An 18,953-nucleotide genomic window follows, 5' to 3' on the forward strand; every position below is an offset into this window, starting at 1 on the left:
GACTCCCCTATTTGATTCCGAACACACTCGGCCAGCTTACAGTAAACATAATTTGGGTAAATTCTGTGGCGTACGCCCCACTTTACAATTTTTTTTTCTTAAAGTGTGGAAGTTCTAGCATTTCTAGAAAACTTGAGCACTTGGTTTCTGAGGAGTTTGCAGAGAGATCACGTGCTTTGGTCTATTATCACATAAAACTAAACTGTTCGCCCTTAGGCACCCATCCAGAGTCGAAACTGTTACCATCATAATTCCCACTGAAACATATTGATTGAACCCATCTTTAAGGCTCTGTGTTTGACCTGTGTATGATTTTTATGGCCTTGTTCTGTGCATCGTCACAAACTTTCACATGTTGGTAGGTTTTGTGAGGCTTTGAGAATCAGCACTTGTATGTGGCTTAATAGAATTAAAAGGATTTATGTTAGGCACTTTTTTCCGAGAGTTTCCTTACTTAAGCCTTACCGCTTCTCTGTGAATTAAATGCCACGCCTGCTTTACAGATGAGATCACTGCGGNACATCGCCACCCCCCCCAAAAAAAACAAAAAAAGGGTGTTTTTCATAGTGTACCATGTGTCCTGTCTAAACAGATTTTGCTCTGGGAAGATGGGTTTGAGTGGCTTGCAAAGTAATGATGGCAAATACTATACCCAGTGACCCTTCTCTTTTCTTTTGGGCTTGAGAAATGACTCCCTGTGGTCTGCAGGACAGACCCATGAACTCCTTAATCCCTCACCCTGGCTGTCCAAACTCTCCTCTAATGCCTGTTAAATCATCCTGTTCTCAACCCCAGGAGGAAGATGAAGTGCCGGACGATGAGACCCTGAACCAAATGATTGCGCGACGAGAGGAAGAATTTGATCTTTTTATGGTAATACCATAGAAAATTATACACCCTTTTCTTTAAAAAAAAAAATTTTTTAACGTTTATTTATTTTTGAGGGGGGAGTGGCNCTTTTTTGATTAACTCGAGATGTCTGGAGCCCATGTGCCCTGGGGGGAATTTCCTTTGCATCGAGCCTGGACTTTTCTTTCAGTTCAGAGGCTGCAAACAGGCTGGATTTAGCCTGCAGACATTATTTTGTTTGGCCCATGCGGTGTTTTTTAAAATTTCACGTTCGTTGCCAATGTGAAAAGAATCCTGATTTCTGGCTTCTCTTGAAAAACGAGAGTCGGCAGTACCGAGCCACATCTCTCTGTGGAAACGGCTGGCCAGGGCTTAGCAGAGGCTGCACCCCCTCCCCCAGACAGGCCACCTGGGCCCCAGCTTTGCCACAGACCCCGGCCCCACCCCTGTCCCCGTTCGGGACTCATTTGTAATTCTAGGCCAGCATCATTCAGGTGCCTCAGCTCCTTTACAGTCCCTCCCTCCGTCTCCTTACTCCATCAAAGCAGATACCTCCCCGCATGGGNGATTTCTGGCTTCTCTTGAAAAACGAGAGTCGGCAGTACCGAGCCACATCTCTCTGTGGAAACGGCTGGCCAGGGCTTAGCAGAGGCTGCACCCCCTCCCCCCCACAGGCCACGTGGGCCTCAGCTTTGCCACAGACCCCCGGCCCCACCCCTGTCCCCGCTCGGGACTCATTTGTAATTCTAGGCCAGCATCATTCAGGTGCCTCAGCTCCTTTACAGTCCCTCCCTCCGTCTCCTTACTCCATCAAAGCAGATACCTCCCCGCATGGGGCGGACAGACAGCAACCAAACAACACGGTCACGCCTCTCCGTCTCGTTGGAGAGAGCCTGCTTCAGCAAGCAGGAACCTTCCAGATGCGCGTCAAGGTGTAGCCTTCACTGAAAGATCAGAATCATTTGGATTTCACTGATCCGGGCAGATAGAAAGGAACCTTGACATTTAAGGAATGAACAGCCCTGGTTTCAACCTTGATGGCCCATGCTACGTAGTCAGGCGTGATTGTGCTGAAATCTGCATTTGATTTACGTGTGTGCCCGGCCTCGAGGTCAGTATGTGTGGACGCCGGCCCCTCTGGTCGTGAAGGAGGCCCTCAGAAGCGCTATTTAACTGCCGCCTGCAGGCATGCGCTCTCTTTCATCTCCCCCTGCATCCCCGACACTCAGAAGGGTTTCTGGCTCACAGTACTTGCTTAGCAAATCTTGAGCGAATGAATGGCAGCATTTGCAACATTTTAAGCCCTGTGAAGATGTCCGCGCGGATCAGGACGGGTAAAGTGGCAAGGCTCCTCCTTCCGGTACCATCGGTCATTTTGATCTTTCTGACATGTAGCCTGTTTGTGGGATCAGTGAGCAAATGTGAACTGTATCGCGGTGGTTGAGAATGCGGCATGGCCCCCAAGTCCAAGGCCCCCCAGTCTGAATGTCCTCAGGTGTCAGGCAGGCAGCTTGCACGAGTGAAACAAGCGGATGGGGTGGGTGGGTGCTGCTGGTAACCCAGAGCTACCTTGTCTACGGCGGACAGAGCCACAAGGCCCCAGGGAGCCAGGAATTCCCAATTTCCCAGAGAAGCCAGAGATCTAGGTTTTTCATGGGCAGTCTCTGGGTTTCAAAATGTTTGTAGCTAAATTCAATTTTTTTTTTATTATGATCTCATACTGCAGGCCAGATGAAACAGGACTCTGGGCCAGATATGACCCACAGGATTTGCATTCTCTGTCTTTTTAGCCCAGACGGTCAGAGAAGGGAGCTCGGGCTGTGTGGAGGCTTACATTTTTTTTTTTTGGCGATTTTTGTCTAGGGAACAACGGTGGTGTCCACACATAATGATTCAAGATAAAAGACATTTAATTCTTTCGCAGGGAAGTTTCAGGGGAGCCGTGGGAATAGCTCCTAACTTGGGATGGGCACTTCTCCCCCTCCCCCCCAACCTTCCTAAGTGAACCACACTCCTTATGGAAGGCATTTTTGGGTAGAAATGATGCAACACGATTGCACGAGAGCATGGCCAATGTGGACGCTCCCCAGACCTAAATTTCTTAACTCAGACTGCTGGTCCCCATCTTTAGAGACTGTGCTCAACTTAGGGACCTTAGAGGTACACAATAGCACACAGACATCTTTTCTCTCCTCGAGGAACTTATTAAAATGTAGATTTCTGCCAATCATGGGGTAAGAGGCCCTCAACTGCCCCGGCTGCTCCCTGGTAGCAATAATTGAGCACTGCTGCAGCCTCAGATACTCTTGAGGCCCCGGAAAGCGTAAGCTGCCTGTCATTATACAAATTAGATTAGGCCCAAAGATGGGAGATTTTTTCCCATCAGCAGCCCTGAAGTGAGGGGGAAAGAGTACATCTCTTTTCTGACTTTTGGGCTGGGTATTTGTAAAACTTGAAAGCTACCGGGGGTAAAAAAAAAAAGAATGTCTGGCCAAGGCCCAGCTCTCATTTAATTTGGGAATATTTTATCATACAAAGAAGAGGCTTCGAACAAGTGAAGCTGGCTGGCTAAGGAACACTTTTCTGTAGGCACTGTGGTTTGGGGAATGTTCTGCTTGTTAATGGTTACCTTCTCATTTTTAGATGATACAAATTTTTGGTTTGGTTTGGTTTGGTTTGGTTTTTTAAAAAACCTAAGCAGCGGGCTGCCTTTGGCCCATTCTCTATGCATTAGCACCTCCACCAGGGGGCAGGAAATCAGATTTGATTCCCTGCCAGCTACTCCTGATGAAAAAGTTCAGTGAGACACAAGAATGGAATGCGAGCTAGATGTGGATTTCAAATATTTAGCCTTTTTAGCTCTTATTATTTGGAAAGCTCATTCTCCATAAAAATTAATATAAGCTTATCATTTGATTTATCATGGACACTGTAGTTAAATAACACACAGCAAGCAGATAAGCTAGCCTCTTTAAAATGAAACCTTTAAGTGTTTTTCTTGTTTTCTCCTAAAAGGGGGACTTTAGAAACTGTGAACTTTCACACTGATTAACTATGAATTTTACCTATAAAGATCTTTGACACTTCCAGATACAAATAGGAAATATTTTAATAACATACAAGCATAAAACCTTAAGAAGTACTTTTCAAAAATAATTGTACTTGTTAGCATAACTTTTATCATCAGGTCGTAAAACAAATATTTTCATATAGTACGTGAATAGTACATGAGACTTACTTGAAAATCAACTTCACGTCTTTGTACGGGTCTTCTGCAAGTAGAAGTCTTTGGGAAGAGATGGGAAACATCAGAACTTTAGTTTATTAAAAAGTGCATCAACCCTGGGCACCTGGGTGGCTCAATCAGTTAGACGTCTGGCTCTTGGTTTCAGCTCCAGTCATAACCTCATGGTTCATGAGTGCAGGCCCCACATTGGGGCAGAGCTTCCTTAGGATTCTCTCTCTCGTCTCTCTCTGCCCCTACCTGGCTCATGCACCCAATCTCTCTCTCTCTCTCAAAATAAATAAACAAACTTTTTTAAAGTGTATCAACCCTTCCTAAAAGAAAGAAAAACAAATGCAACTTATTTTTTACATCAAATTTTTTATCAGTTTACCTTTTTATGTTGATTTTTAAAAATCTTATGTCAGAGAAGATTTCTTTTTTCATTTGTGGAAAAATGCATGATGTAAGTCATTTTAACAGTTCTTGGTATATAGGTAATGGTGGTGGTATAATCAGAAGCTGACATGGCGGTATTTTGTCATCTCCGTGGAATCGATTCACAAAAAAAATTTTTTTTCATTAGCAAGCTAAAGTACTATTATTAGGAGGTCTTTGAGAAGCCCCTCTGTAGACTATTGTTAGCAAGGCATTCTGCATTCTAACGAGGCAAGTTCGGTGGATCCCGTTTGTGATACCAGAGCATTAGGAGTCAGGATTAAGGACAGCCTCTCCAGCTAACTATAGCACATGACGGAATGGGACGACCACATTTATCTACCAATGGGGCCCCCCATGCCGCAAGGCTGAGCCAACCCTGGGAATATAATGATTTCCAAAAATGTGTAAGCGTAGTTTGAGGGATTTTGAACTTTAATTTTTGTGTCGATTCTAGAGGTCAAGTTTGGATTTGAACAGAAATTTCATTTCTGTTTTGTTACCGGGTTCAGTTCTTAAGAAAAAGTTATGTTGAATCCCTGTTTCAGTGTGGTAGGACCGAAGGAAGAAGGGGGAAAGGTAAATGATTTAATGGTTAATGGTCTGTTTGACTGTAGAAATAGTGCATCTCGCTAGCTGTGTGTGTGCGTGTGTGTGTGTGTGTATACACATATATACGTATATATATGTATATAAAACATAGGCAGCAATTCATTGGAGGTCTCAATTGTTTTGTTTTGTTCTGTTTTTTTAGCTCTCAGATTGTTTAGTTATAGGTTCAAGCCAAGCGCGCAGCACTTAATTTACCTACAGGTGCACTGGGTTTTTAAAAACGAAAGCAAGAAGTGTGGAAGTAGGCATTCAGTGGCTCTGAAAATACATAAAAGGGAGACATTTCACTTAAACTTTGATCAGTTGAGGTTATATTGCATCTGATGTTTTTCTCTGGCACTATAGTATTTTCATAAGAGCTGAACTTTTTAAAAGCTAAAGAGTCGAAGGACATTCATCTCACAGAGCCTGTGGTGCGCCGAAAATCCAATACATTCGTGGCCGAGTGACTAATCAAGCCATTTATGTGCCCACATGTCCAAGTCCAAGGGTGGCCACTCTACAGTGATACTTGGGTCGCTGACTTTTTTACCCCCTCTGATTGTTTAATTAAAAGCATGAGCCCTACTGAGTCAAAGGAGGTTTCCTTAGTGAAGTTTCTCTTGTCTTTACTCAGAGAGTACTCTTATGCCAGGGCAGCAGCAAATTGAATCTCCAAGGGTCATATCTTTTAAATACACCCCCAATTGGAATTTTCTCACTACTACTTAAAAGGTAGCTTTTGCACACACCCAGATGAAGTAAAGGAATTTGTAAAGAGCGTATTTTAGATGCATGAATTTCAAAGACGGGGTGCAGAGGGAGGGAAGAGATTTTACCTTGCAGAGTGTCTGCCAGGACCGTGTGCATGAGGAAGGAGCCAGAACAAGTCAGACAGGATAAGAGACTCTATAGGAAAAGCAGAAAGGGACCCTGAAGCCAATAGGAGGTGATGTGTCGAAGTTTTTTTTTTTTTTTAATGTTTTTTAAATTTATTTTGAGAGAGAGACACACAGCATAAGTGGGGAAGGGGCAGAGAGAGAGGGAGACACAAAATTCGAGGCAGGCTCCCGGCTCTGAGCTGTCAGCACAGAGCCCGACGCAGGGCTCGAACTTGTGATCCGTGAGATCATGACCTGAGCCGAAGTCAGACGATCAACCGACGGAGCCACCCAGGTGCCCCTCAAGAAAGTTTCGTGTGCCGTGATGTCGGTACCGGACAGAGCCTTCCCATCGGTGAAACTTGTGTTTACTCCCTGCAGCGCATGGACATGGACCGGCGGAGGGAAGATGCCAGGAACCCAAAGCGTAAGCCCCGCTTGATGGAGGAAGATGAGCTGCCCTCTTGGATTATTAAGGATGACGCCGAAGTTGAGCGGCTCACGTGCGAAGAAGAGGAGGAGAAGATCTTTGGTCGGGGTTCTCGCCAGCGCCGCGACGTGGATTACAGCGACGCTCTCACGGAGAAGCAGTGGCTGAGGGTAGGTGTGGCTTTCGTACCTCTTCTCGCCAGGTGGCTGCGCTCGTTGGCTTGAGAAATCAGGGGCCCAGGGACCAGTTACCAGTGACAGCAGAGCACAGGGAAGGTCATTCTGCTGTTGGTGTGGACGCTTTACATTTCAAGGCAGTGCCTGGAAATTGGATGAAGCATGTTCCGCTAGAACTGAGTTGGCCGTTGGAAGCGATGAGATCCGCTAATGTTTACGGCCCATTGCCCGGTCAAGCCTCACCCTCGGAGTTAGAACGAAAATGTGGAAAGGGGCTTTCAAGATCTTTTCATTGTTCCCCCTCAATTTCATGGTCTTGAGTCGGGAGTTTTACTCTCCCAAGTTCTGCAGAGAGAGTTCAGAGACCGTGGCGTTTTCTAACCGCATTGTTAATTTCCTCCGCCTAAAGAAACTGGAGCTGGAAGGTCTCTCGGCGTTCTCTTGGTTTTATAGACAAAGCGGTTGTGGCCCAGAGAGGCTCAGTGACTATACAGGATCACACAGCTGGCTAGAAATAAGAATCTGTGAGTGGTAAAGCATTTGCGTGCTCAGTTGTGGCTAATCTGATCTGTCCCATCGCAGACACAGACTAGAGGTCTCTGATGCTTGGAACTGTTATTCTGTAGTTTGGGGCTCTCCCCGCCCCACTTCAGAGAGTGTTGATTTCTCATTTTGGGGAAGGAAATCTCAGGATGTTGCCTAGGGAGCAGAGGAATCCCGCAGTGCATCTGCGAGTGACGTTTTGCGAATGCCAAGGCCCGTGGGGATCTTCCGTTTGACGGTTTGGCCCTGTTTTCCGTCACAGGGAACAGCCTCAGTACCTGCCTTGATGACAAACTGGGACCCACGTTCCAGGCAGGGCCAGTACATGGGGGCTGGAAAGAGTCCGCACCATTGGGCGAAAACCAAACAAAATAGAAGCTGTTGTTGTGAGTTGTTCATTTCATCAAAAGGGAATGCAGTTCCCAAGCTTGGTAAAACGTGGCTTTTAGGACCCGGGACATAAGTAAGGTAGGTAGGTGGAAAGGTGATCGGGAAGTATTGTGAGAGTGGGTTTCAGAGGCAGACAGGTGTGGCCTCACCTGGGATGTGATTTACTCAGGATCGTGTATGATGAGGGACGTGTGACCTGAAATTTGAAAAGGCTGAAAGAGAAAGAGACTAAGAAGGCATGACTCATATTTTTGGTTGAACTATGGCATGTGAAATGTAACTTCCTGTGTGGCTGTTCTGCTGTCCAATCCGAACGTTCCAGTGGCCCCCGGAACATGGCTTTACTGGTTTCTTTGTTTCACTCTTGTGAGGCGGGAGCTGTTTAATTAAGATCCCTTCTATAACGTGAAGAGTTCTGTGTTTGTTTCATAATCATTTCTGAGCTCAGGAAAATTCTCTTCCCTTTCTCTTTTATTTAGGCAATAAATTAAGTATCGAGAGACCTATTATACAGATGAGATAACAGCCCAGGCCACCATTGGAAGTCAGTCTTTATATGCAGAATCTCGAGATGTGAAAAATAACCTATTTTATTGGGGCAAGAATCTGGCTGAACTTAACATTTTTAAAATATAATCATTGGTGGGGAACGCATGGGTGGTTCAGTCTGTTGAGCATCGCACTCTTGATTTTGGCTCAGGTCATGATCCCAGTGTCGTGAAGATGAACCCCACTGCCGGCTGTGTGCTCAGTGAGGAACCTGCTTAAGATTCTCGCTTGCTCGCTCGCGCTCTCACTCTGTCTCTCAAATAAATAAATAATCATTGGGAAATGCTCTTTCAAAAAATAACATTATGGACCTTAGGACGTTTTCCAGTTCAGAATGCCTCCTTTTTTCTTTTTCATTCCATTTATATCACCAATGAATAACACCGTGCCTAGCACACAATAGGAACTCCAGAAGGTTTGTGCCATGAAATTGTAACCTTGTACGAGGACAGTGGAAATTGAGTCACTTACCGTAGTGTTAGAAGAGCCTTTCTCTTTCTGGTACTCCAGTAGACTTTCTTTGGCCTATAACGTACACGTCTAAAAGTGGAAAATTAGTTTGCTGTTCAAAACTACACCGTGTAATTCATGTTTATGATGCTCACGCGGGAGGGGTCTTTGCCAGATACGAAATCACCCAGGAAAAGACCGAAGTGTTCTCGGCACAGCTGTGCTGTAACATGCCTTCTTGTGAACTATTCTTTTGAAAGCTGTAAGTTCATACTTGGTAGGAGATAGTAACTTGCTTTTGCCCAAGACAAGCACTTAACACAGCACAGCCCGGGGCCTCCGCATTCAAAACAGATACTTCCTGTCCTTTGTTTTCTTGGTCACCAGCAGCAATCCTGGTTAATTTCAGCCTCCTAAGCTTTTCCGTAATGAACATTCTATTCAAGGGGTTTTCAAGGGCCTGGGTCCTGAAGGAATATTCTCTACTGGCTTAGAGTAGAAGGCAGCGAATGGGCCCGGCCCACGCGGCCTTGAAAGGGAATGTGGCAGGGACCCTCGTCGTCGTCGTGTAAGCAATGCTGACACCGGGCTAGAATAATTCTTCCTCCTGGCGACGTTGTGAGAAGCCTGCTTGGCAGAGGCACCGGGGATGCGTAGAACCCCCGGCGCAGCTCTCCGTCCCCTGCTGGAACTGCATTCTTGGTAGTCCCCGTGCTGGGAGGCCGGCCACCCCTCGAGGAATTGATCTGCCCTTTTGTCTGCGTAGCGCCTCCAGGTCGTGGCCAGCCCCGATTGTTAGCTCTTCCCCCCCTCTCTTTGACCGAATCCTCTTCCCTTGTAGCTGCTCCCCACTGGCGTTGATTCTATCTCCTCAGCCTGGAATGAACTCCCTCCCGCCCCCCACCCCTTCTCTATCTTTGGAAGCTTTCTCATCCTTCAAGGCCCAGCTCCCCTGGCCGCCATATCTGTGGTGCCTTCTTCCAAATACACGGTCCTTGAACTTCCCCTTGTGCTCTCACATGCCTTTGTCACAGCTCCAGTCCACTTTCCTCGCGTTCTTGCTGGCTGCCGACATGCCTGCTCTCCTCATAGTGGGTAAGGTGGATCTTGCTACAGCTTAGGAATTCCACGCGCAAATAGTAAGCGCCCAGGGAATGCCACCTTGATTCAGCCCCAGGTTGATGTGCAAGAGCAGAGCCTAGGCGCATGCTCACGGCTGCAACAGCTGGGCCTAACCATGCCCCTTTCGTGGGCCTGTCCAAAAACCTAAGTAGAATTTTACCTCTCACGGAAAAGCCCGAGGTGGCTCAGGCTTTTCAGGGATCCAGGCCCACCGAGCCTCGGCCGGCTTGTTCACCCGCATCTCCATGAGCTGGGAGTGGGGGAGACAGCACCCAGTGGTGGGTGTTGGGTTCAGGCCGATCAGGCCAGGCCTGCATGGTTCTCTATCATTTCCGCTCAGACTCTTATCGGCGGGAAGTCGGTCGTGTGGCCGCACTCGCTGTAAGGGAGACTGGGAAATGTGGCCTGGCTGCCAGCCCAGGAAAATAAGATTTTGGTGACTAGCTAGCAGTCTCTGCCTCAGAACACTTAGGTTACATTTAAGTGATATGGCCACTTTCTTTGAAAATTGTATTACGGTTTTATCACAAACAGGTTTTATTTTATAATCATATTATGCTAAAAATTCCCACAGTGACCTTTAGAAAATCTGTTTAGTTGGAAGGTTGTTAAATTTTTCTGTATTCATAATGTTTTAAATGAGAAGGATCGCAATTTCAAACACAGCTCCATTAAAAAAAGAAACAAACGTGGTTTTTTTTCAAGTTGTTCTGAAATCCCTGTTTCCATGGAGGGAAACTGAGATTTCTTTGGTGTTAGTCGGTCTTGAGCTAACTCATCTCTTTAGGGTAGTCGGGCCAACATGCCTGCACCGCATGGGCTGGCCTCCCCTTTCTGGGGGCCTGACGTCCCATCTTCCTTCTCAAATGGCATCTGGAAAAAGGCAGAAGCCGGGGTTTCTTCATGGCCTTGGGGGCTGGTGGCCCGGTTCTGTCCTGTGGGTCTGTGCTGGGCTCAGTGCAGGACTGCCCACCGGTGTGGCCCATCCCTCGACGCCCTGATGTGCCTTTGGTTCCCATCTCATCCCCTGGGAGACTTCGGGGATCCCCTGGGAGACATCTTGAAGTCTGGGGAGCCGACTGCATCCCTAGGGGGCAGCTCCCTGCACTCGGAAGGAAGGCTCGTGAGGACCCCAGCCCTGCTGGTGTGCCCCAGGGCCCCTCCTCAGCTCTCTCGTGCCCGCTGGGGCATCTGCCACGTCTTGGCTGCTTTCTTCACACGGCGCTGGAGCACGCGAGGCAGCCTGGCCCCGTTTCTCGACAATGGCACAGTCCCCTCCATGGGGCTGTCAAGGACTGAATCTTCTAGAATCCGATAGGTGGGTAGGTGGATGGGTGAGGGAGCTTTTTTAAAACCAGCAAGACAGAGGCGCCTGGGTGGCTCAGTCGGTTAAGCACCTGACTTTGGCTCAGGATGATCTCGCAGTTTGTGGGTTTGAGCCCCGCTCTGTGCTGACAGCTCAGAGCCTGGAGCCTGCTTCGGATTCTGTGTCTCCCTCTCTCTCTGACCCTCCCCTGCTTGTGCTCTCTTTCTCTCTCTCAAAAATAAATAAAGAAATGCTTAAAAATAATAATAATAAATAAAAATGAAACAAGTGTGACAAAAATGTCTTACTTGTGCACATTGTACTGACCCTTTGAACACCTGGTGAGGGACCCTCCCAGAGCCTTGGAAGGAGCCCGTGAGGTGAGTGTCCTGAAGTGTGCGCTCTGTTAGCCTAGGGCCTCCTTCCTCTTGCTCCTTGCCCCCGCCCCCCACGCACGCCAGACTGGGACCCTCGCGGGCGAGGGTTCCATTTCGGCCCCAGCCAGGTTCATGTCTGGCACCAGGTCCCCAGCTGGTGCAGACCCCACAGGTTAAAGGATGCCGCCCCCTTCACCCACCAGCCACACTTCGGGGGCCCCCAGGCCACCTGCACTTCCTTCTCACTGGCTGGCTCTAACTTCAGGGGCTCTCGTGACCCCCACTGGTTCAGTGTTTGGCTGGAATGGCGAACCGAACGGCACTACTTTGTGATCGGTTACATTATGGAAGCCACAAGGCAGGGGGACCAGCGAAGCCAGCAAATGAAGAGACGCAGCGGGTGAGGTCTAAGAGGGGGACACGGAGTTTCCCTGCCCTGTCCTTGTTGAGTCAGGCCGCAGCACCCTTCGGGCACATCAGTGTGTTCACCAAGCAGGACGCTCCCCTGAGCTGTGCACTTACCAGGGGCTCACTCCTACCTGGGCTCAAATAATTAAAACCATCAGCAGGCCGCTGGACTCCTCTCCAGTCCCCCACCCTCCCCGGCTGGGCCGGCCCAGCAGCCCAACCATCTAATCCAGTGGTTGTCCTTCTGGGGACAGTCCCCATCCTGATGCCCTCTGGGGGCCTCCCTGGGTCACCTCGTTAGCATAACAAAGACACCGCTACCACTCAGGAAATTCCCGGGGCTTTAGAAGCCTTGTGCCAGCAACCGAGGTCAAAGACCAGGCAGATTTTATACAACAGGTGGCAGTATCCTCAGGCCTGACCTTTTCCTCTCTTCCTCTTCCCTCCCTTTCTGGCCAAGAAAGAAGGCGCTGTACCCTGCCTTGGTGTCCTATATGTCGCAACTTCGCATCCACACGTGGCCCAGCCACGGGGTTCAGCGCTGCGGCTCTGGGAGGTTCTGCAGACCCCTGTCCACGAGGGTAGCGCTTGATTGCAAAGAGCTTTTGGAATTGAGGGGACCCCCCCCCCGCCCGCAACAAATCCTGATTCAGTCTGCTGTTCTAAGGCTGGGCTCACAAATCCGTTTTTGGAAGTCACTGGTATCGTTGGGGTTTTTTTCTTTGCATACCAACTTTATGCCAATCCTTCTGAAAGCAGTGGGTGACTCCCCAAACGGGGAATGGTGCCTTTAGAATACGAATGTGGTTTTAAAAATGCTGTCTCCATTAGCGTAGCTTTTCCGGTGGTGTACCCCAGGTAACAACCGTGCTGCACCGTGTACTGAGCGTGGACATACGCGCCTTGTGTTTGCCCATACGTGATAATTGGCTCGTGTTGATGATTTCTTGGGAAAATGTCTTTGTTTCTGTGTGCAGGCGGGCATTCCGTCGGCCTGAATTGGCAGCTGTCCGATGAGCCCAGGGGGACAGGTTTTTCGGTTCACCTCCTGCCACGAGTGCACTGCCTGGAGCCTCTCTAGTATTGTAATCATTCTTGAGGCGGGAGCTCCATAAAACTGGGGGGGGAGGGGCGGATTGCAAAGCTAAAAGCTGGGCTGAAGGTGAGTTCTGGAACGCTTGGGTTTTTTCTGTTCTTCCTGTTCCTTTGGTCCCGCCACCGAGTTCAGAACCCTTCCCTTTCCTGAAAACATTTAGTGACACCCCAGAATTTATTTAATTGTCGAATGAGTGATTTGTCCCCTGCAGCACTTGAGGATAATGGGAATGCAAAATAAATTACATGCTCTCTATAACATTTAATTGCCAGCCACATAGAGCGAACAAACTTTGAAAACGATGCTTTTGTTTCACAGTGGATGTGATGTCATGAAACTGATTTGGAAAGGTCCTTCCTCATTTCTGGTGGCTCTCTGTGTGGTCCGCATGTATGAGCGTGAAGACGCTTTTTTTTGGTGGGGGGGGAGTGTACTGTATAAGCTCCTTGAAGGAAGGTAGCTCTGTGGTTTTGCGATGTCCTATTAGTCGGACTCCAAACCATGTTACATGAATGATAGCAGGAAAACCCACTTCCTCACATCTTTGAATCTAGGGATAGATGCAGCTTGTTTTAGAAGTTTTAGGGTTTCGAGAGGGACCCCCAGAAAGGGCAGCACAGAGATTAGCCTCTTTTTCCTCAACCGGTCTGTCACCAACTAAGAGCTCAAGCCTCCGCATGATTTCAATGCCTCATGGTCCCATCTCTTGACCACTAAAGGGAAGATTGTTGGGGTCTGTCCTTCCCACAGCTCAAAAGTGGAGAAAACAGTAACAAAATCTCAAAACATAAAGTAGTAGGGGGAAATCAGGAAGTAAAATGAGATACTTCTCGAGGGAATTTACCTGTGTGCCTTAATAAGCTATGTAACACCAGGTTCCAAATACACGCTAAGAGCCCTTCCTTGAATGGCTTTCCATAACCAGCAACCTGTGTCAAACCCTACCTGGGAAGGAGGCAGAGAGCTAGTCACAATTGACTGGACAAAGTACCAAGAAAGTTTTAAAAGATTGCCATTTCAAACAAAATATTTGAAACTCTGTTGAAATACACAGTGGAACATAGCAGAATTACCTTCTCCCCTATCCAAAGAGGATTTTTCTCTCTAGAAATCTTTGAAACAGGATAATATCTCCTGTGTTTGGGCTGGATTAAGTACGATCCAGCCTGAAGTCAGAGACAGGCTGTAAACTCCAAGCTCTAATCACAGCCGAGAGCATCTATGATTCTGTGAGATGTACTTTTCTCTTAAAATATCTTATACGGACAAGGTTTTCTCTGTGTGTTTTTGATTTTTGGGATTCTTTATTGAAAGTATAATGTGCCTGATGCCTTTAATCTGTTCATGCTTCTCTTTTGTCCCTTCGAGTAATTTTTCTTTGTTTTTTTGCTATAAGATATAAAAATTGATTTTCTTTTATCAAATGGCATTTTTAGCTTTTAAAATCGGGTCATCAGTTCTACTGGGGCAAAATTTCTAGCAAGCTGCATTTCCTTTTTTATACACAAGGGAGAGCTAAGGCCCTAGAAAATAGATCCGGGTTTTGCCAAATTTCACGCTCTGCAGTACTTTAGGAAGGAAGTCCTGCACTGATTAATGGCAGGAGTTTGAATTGTTTGGGGGAAATACTTGACAGTAGTAAAAGCATTTCAGTCACTTTTCTGCACTTTTTATTTTTTTCTTAAATCCACTGGCTAGATTGTTTTCACAGCAACTGGACCTTATTCGATATGTTGTTCCCTTTTGTCAAAATTCAGTAGAAGAAATAGTCCTCAAAGGACCAACTAAAATAAATATTAAAGGTGGAGAAGCAAGAGAGACTTGTTTTGCCCAATTTTTGAAACTGTGGTGCGTGGAATTTCTGGTTTCACATTTTATCCTCTGGAACAGGGATTGGCCCCGAAGTGCAGCTCAGGCATGGAAAGTAACCATGGGAAATGGGTTCACTGGTATTAACAAGCCCCAATAAGTTCTCCAGATCTTTACGTGGTGCCAAATCGTGCAGGGAAGTAGATGGTTTTAGAAATACGCCTGCTTTTTTTTTTTTAATCAAAATTTGGTTTCTGTCCTCCACTTTTTCGACTTCTTTTTTCTTCAGTCAGTAAACTGCACAAAGGGGATCTTTTTGAAAGAATTTTTGTCTTTGAGAAGTAAAAAGTATATAAATCTCAGGTGTGAGATGCGATGTTTTGATACAGGTATAGGTTTTGAAATGAGTCATTCGTGGGGTGGAGGTGGGAGAGGGTATTTGGAAGTCAGAGACCGAGACCGGGCCGGTGACTTTACGGTCACTGTGCCTCTCTGCCTGGGTGACTGTCACAGCTGTCCTTTTGGTGGCCATCTACCTGGGGAGTTTAGGATAGTGGCCAAAAACGTAAGCCTTGGAGGGATGCCTGGGGGGCTCAGTCGGTTCGGTGTCTGACTTCAGGTCATGACCTCATGGATCTTGGGTTCGAGCCCCGGGTCGGGCTCTGTGCTGACAGCTCAGAGCCTGGAGCCTGCTTCAGTTTCTTTGTCTCCTTCTCTCTCTGCCCCTCCCCCTGGATAGCGCTCTGTCTCTCTTTCCCTCTGGAAAATAAATAAACATTAAAAATTAAAAAGTAAGCCTTGCTTTCCCTTGAACCAGGGTTCAAATCCCAGCTCCATCTATGATAATCAGCCTGCGACCCCACGTGCCTAGTGTAGCCTCCTGTAGCTTTGCTATTGTTATACCCAGATCGCAGCATCCTCACCGACCAGAGACCACCGGGGAGACCGAGTCACACATGCAAAGGCAAAGGGCTTTATTACGGGCTTGAGCTCGGGCTCACAGACTTCACCAGCGCCGTGGATCCGTGCTGAGAGCCCCGAACAAAGGCAGAGTAGGGTTTTTTATGGGGTTTGTGACGGGGGAGTTACAGAAGTTGTGACATGGGAACAGTGATCCAATCATAATTATACAACATCATTGACAGCGGGTTTGACCATGCACATTGTCTAGTGTATTCGTTACTTTTGGCGGGATCCAGTTACAACGTTTAGAGTACCTTTAAATTTAACCAATCACAGAGCGAGCCTAGGGTCTTATTCAGCGACTAAGGGGTTAACTTTAATATTAGGTAACAGGCTCCTATCTATAGTCTCTATCTCCAGGCCTCTCCCTCAGTAATGTGGAGGGTGGTCGCTGGCCTTTCCTGATTGGGTGTTGCAAGGGTGGTTTCTCCTGCCTTGGGCGGTGTGTGTCTGCCTGATAGTTTCTGGGAAGCTGAAACTCAGGCCTTCTAGTTTAGAGGGGAAACTTAAAGCCTGTCATGGAGTCAGTTTGGTTTAGATGTTTAGACTTGTGTCCTTACCTGTTAAATAAGGGAAATAACTGCACGTTCTTCACAGAGTTTTCTGAGGTTTCAGTGCATAGTATAGAACCTGGTTCATATAAGAAGGATTCCAAAAACAAGGCATTACAAAAAAGTACTCACTATTTCTGAGTACACCTGATAGGTAACAGTAAAAGAGGAAACAAAAATCCCTCTGTTGCATATCCTGACTACATGTCTTGGGGTCCAGGAGAAAGGGAAAGGGGGCGAGTAAAGACGTCCTTCTCCCCACTCAGTGGAATTAAGGAGGACAGGATGTTTGCTTGCTGAATATGTTGTGTGCTAGGCCTACAGACTTACTCACCTCAAGCCCACCACACTGTACACACTTGGCTATCAACTGTCTGTTCTAACTGTCTAATCCTGTGTGCGTGCGGGCAGAGCGCTGAGCCCAGGGGTCAGGAACTGGGCCTGTGGGTCCCCGCCCCGCCAGCCAGCCAGCCGTGTGGCCTCGGACCTCCTGGGTTGAGTTAGTTGCATTGTCTGTGATTTGCAGGGGCCCTTCCACAACCTCCCAAATCCAGGAAGCTGCTCTGCCTTTCACTTTGTTCTCTGGTTTGGGTAACGATCATCCTCTGCTTTTCCTATTAGTGGGTCCGCGCGTGGAGCCTGTTTGAAAGCAAATTCACTTTGACGCCCATTTATTGAACGCTGAGTAGGTTGAACTGCATGTGCCTGGAGCAGGGAAAGTGGCGTTAATCGTCAAGTTTCTGTTCCTTACTGTCGGAGCAGTGCCCGCCTTATTAGTGCAATTAAGAGCCAGATTTGAGAGATGCTATTAGAGATAATAGTGCACACTTAGCCACCTTAAAGAGCTTGTCAAGAGCAGGTCTCCAAGTGTACACAGATGGGAATTAATAGAGATTAAAATAGATTGTGAGATGCTCTAACTTGTGGGGCTTTTAACTGTTCCAGCAATGAGCAGAGTCGAGGCAACATGGATTCTACTTTATGCTAGAGTTTTAGTGTCCTGCCTTTGGAGAAGTGATTTCTGATTCTCCCTCCCCCAGCCCTAAGAAGACTTCCACAGGAGGGGAGGGCAGTTACTTCTCAGACAGAGGTCACCTCCTGGCTGCTCCCCTCACCTCCCGAGACCCGGAGCCTCTCTGACAGCCATGCCCGTGCCCTGGGGTTTCTACTGACCCTGCTTGCCCCCCATTGGAGGAGAAACACAGCACATCCTCCACCTTTGAGCAAAGAAAAGGAGGTGTAGGGGGTTAGGTGCTGGCGCGTGTGATATTTGGGGATTCCTGGAATTTTGGAGGATGGCTTTTCCTCTTTGTTCACATCAGTTCAGGGGGCTACCCAGAGAGGTCAGAGGGTACTTTCCAAAACAAATACCAACGCCCATCACCCCCTGCCTGCTACCTCTATCCCAGCTCCCCCACCCACTGCAAAAAACCCTCCATCCATGGCCTGGGGGGGCGTGGCCATGTGGCCTCTGCCAGGCTTTTGAACCTCATCTTCTCCCCTAGCTCTCAGGAAGGCTTGCACACCAGGCTGTCTTTCCGGCCCCCTGCCCTTCCAGGAAGGCCCCTTCCCAGATGCCTGTCTCCTTGCCCTAACGGTCTCTTCCCAGAGCATCCCTCCTGACCGCCCCCGCTGAAGTAGCCCCACCCTGCCAGGATATCAGTGCCCCAGGCTAGTTGTCTTTATGGCCAAGGTTATCCTACCTTCTCCTTCCACTGGCATTCAGCTCCGAGCAAGCCGGTGCGCTCACCTGTCTGGTCCAGTGCCCTGAGCCCGCATCTGAGCACCTCACCCATAGTTAGCGCTCGGCGAATACTTGTGACTGCGAGAGCGGACCAGCCAGAGATGTGGGCTTGGGGGAGAGGTGGTTGCAGTCTGTGTCCTTTTGGCACACCCTGTGAACCCTGCGTTGTTTTTCGTTTCTCCTTTTTTCTTTTTTTGACTGATGTGGGTCAAGGTAGACATTGCTGGCATTCTTTCCCATTAGGGTCTAGTGATCTGTGTCTCCTCGGAAAGATTTCTCCCTTAAAAGAATTCTAAAGGCATGCAGTTTTGACTTAAGTGCTCCTGAGCTACTCAAGAATTTGAAGGCTCTGTTCTAATTTCAGAGCACGTTGATGAAGATCACTTAACTATGCACACGCAAGTACAACCAGTGCTTCAACCCAGCTATTCCCTGGAAATTGCCAGAGATTTCGCAACAGCCATTTTCCAAGCTCAAACCCTTTTATTTCTTTTCCAGCAAATATAGGAGTAGCACATCTAATATAACTCAAAATGAAAAGGCAAAAAGAAAACACTAGGGGCACCTGGGGGTAGGGGGAGCTCAGTGGGTTAAGCATCTAACTTCAGCCCAGGTCGTGATCTGACAGTTCATGAATTAGGCCCCGCATCGGGCTCTGTGCTGACCGCTCAGAGCCTGGATCCTGCCTCGGATTCTGTGTCTCACTCTCTCTCCACTCCTCCCCTGTTCACACGCTGTCTCTGTCTCTCAAAAATAAATAAGTGTTAAAATCTGTTTTTTTATTTTTTTTATTTTATTTTTTTTAAATTTTTTTAATGTTTTATTTATTTCTAGGAGAGAGAGAGAAAGCATGAGCAGGGGAGGGTCAGAGAGAGAGGGAGTCACAGATTGAAACAGGCTCCAGGCTCTGAGCCGGCAGTCAGCACAGAGCCCGACGCGGGGCTCGAACCCACGAACCGCGAGATCATGACCCAAGCGAAAGTCGGACGCTTAACCGACTAAGCCACCCAGGCGCCCCGTAAAATCTGTTTTTTTAAAAAGCATTAAATTAATTGGG

The 18,953-nt window shown here is 47.7% G+C and overlaps 1 protein-coding gene across 1 annotated transcript in view; it reads left to right on the forward strand.

The window, feature by feature from the left end:
- SMARCA2 (SWI/SNF related BAF chromatin remodeling complex subunit ATPase 2) overlaps positions 1-18,953 on the forward strand; it is a 176,602-nt gene that overhangs the window by 104,305 nt on the left and 53,344 nt on the right. Inside the window, exons 28-29 of the mRNA XM_077759300.1 lie at positions 796-873; positions 6,364-6,582. Of these exons, the coding sequence (XP_077615426.1) occupies positions 796-873; positions 6,364-6,582 (297 nt within the window). The remainder of the gene's footprint in view (positions 1-795; positions 874-6,363; positions 6,583-18,953) is intronic.

This window comes from Crocuta crocuta, unplaced genomic scaffold, assembly GCF_008692635.1.
Source record: "Crocuta crocuta isolate KB4526 unplaced genomic scaffold, BGI_CrCroc_1.0 scaffold41, whole genome shotgun sequence".
Classification (NCBI taxonomy): domain Eukaryota; kingdom Metazoa; phylum Chordata; class Mammalia; order Carnivora; family Hyaenidae; genus Crocuta; species Crocuta crocuta.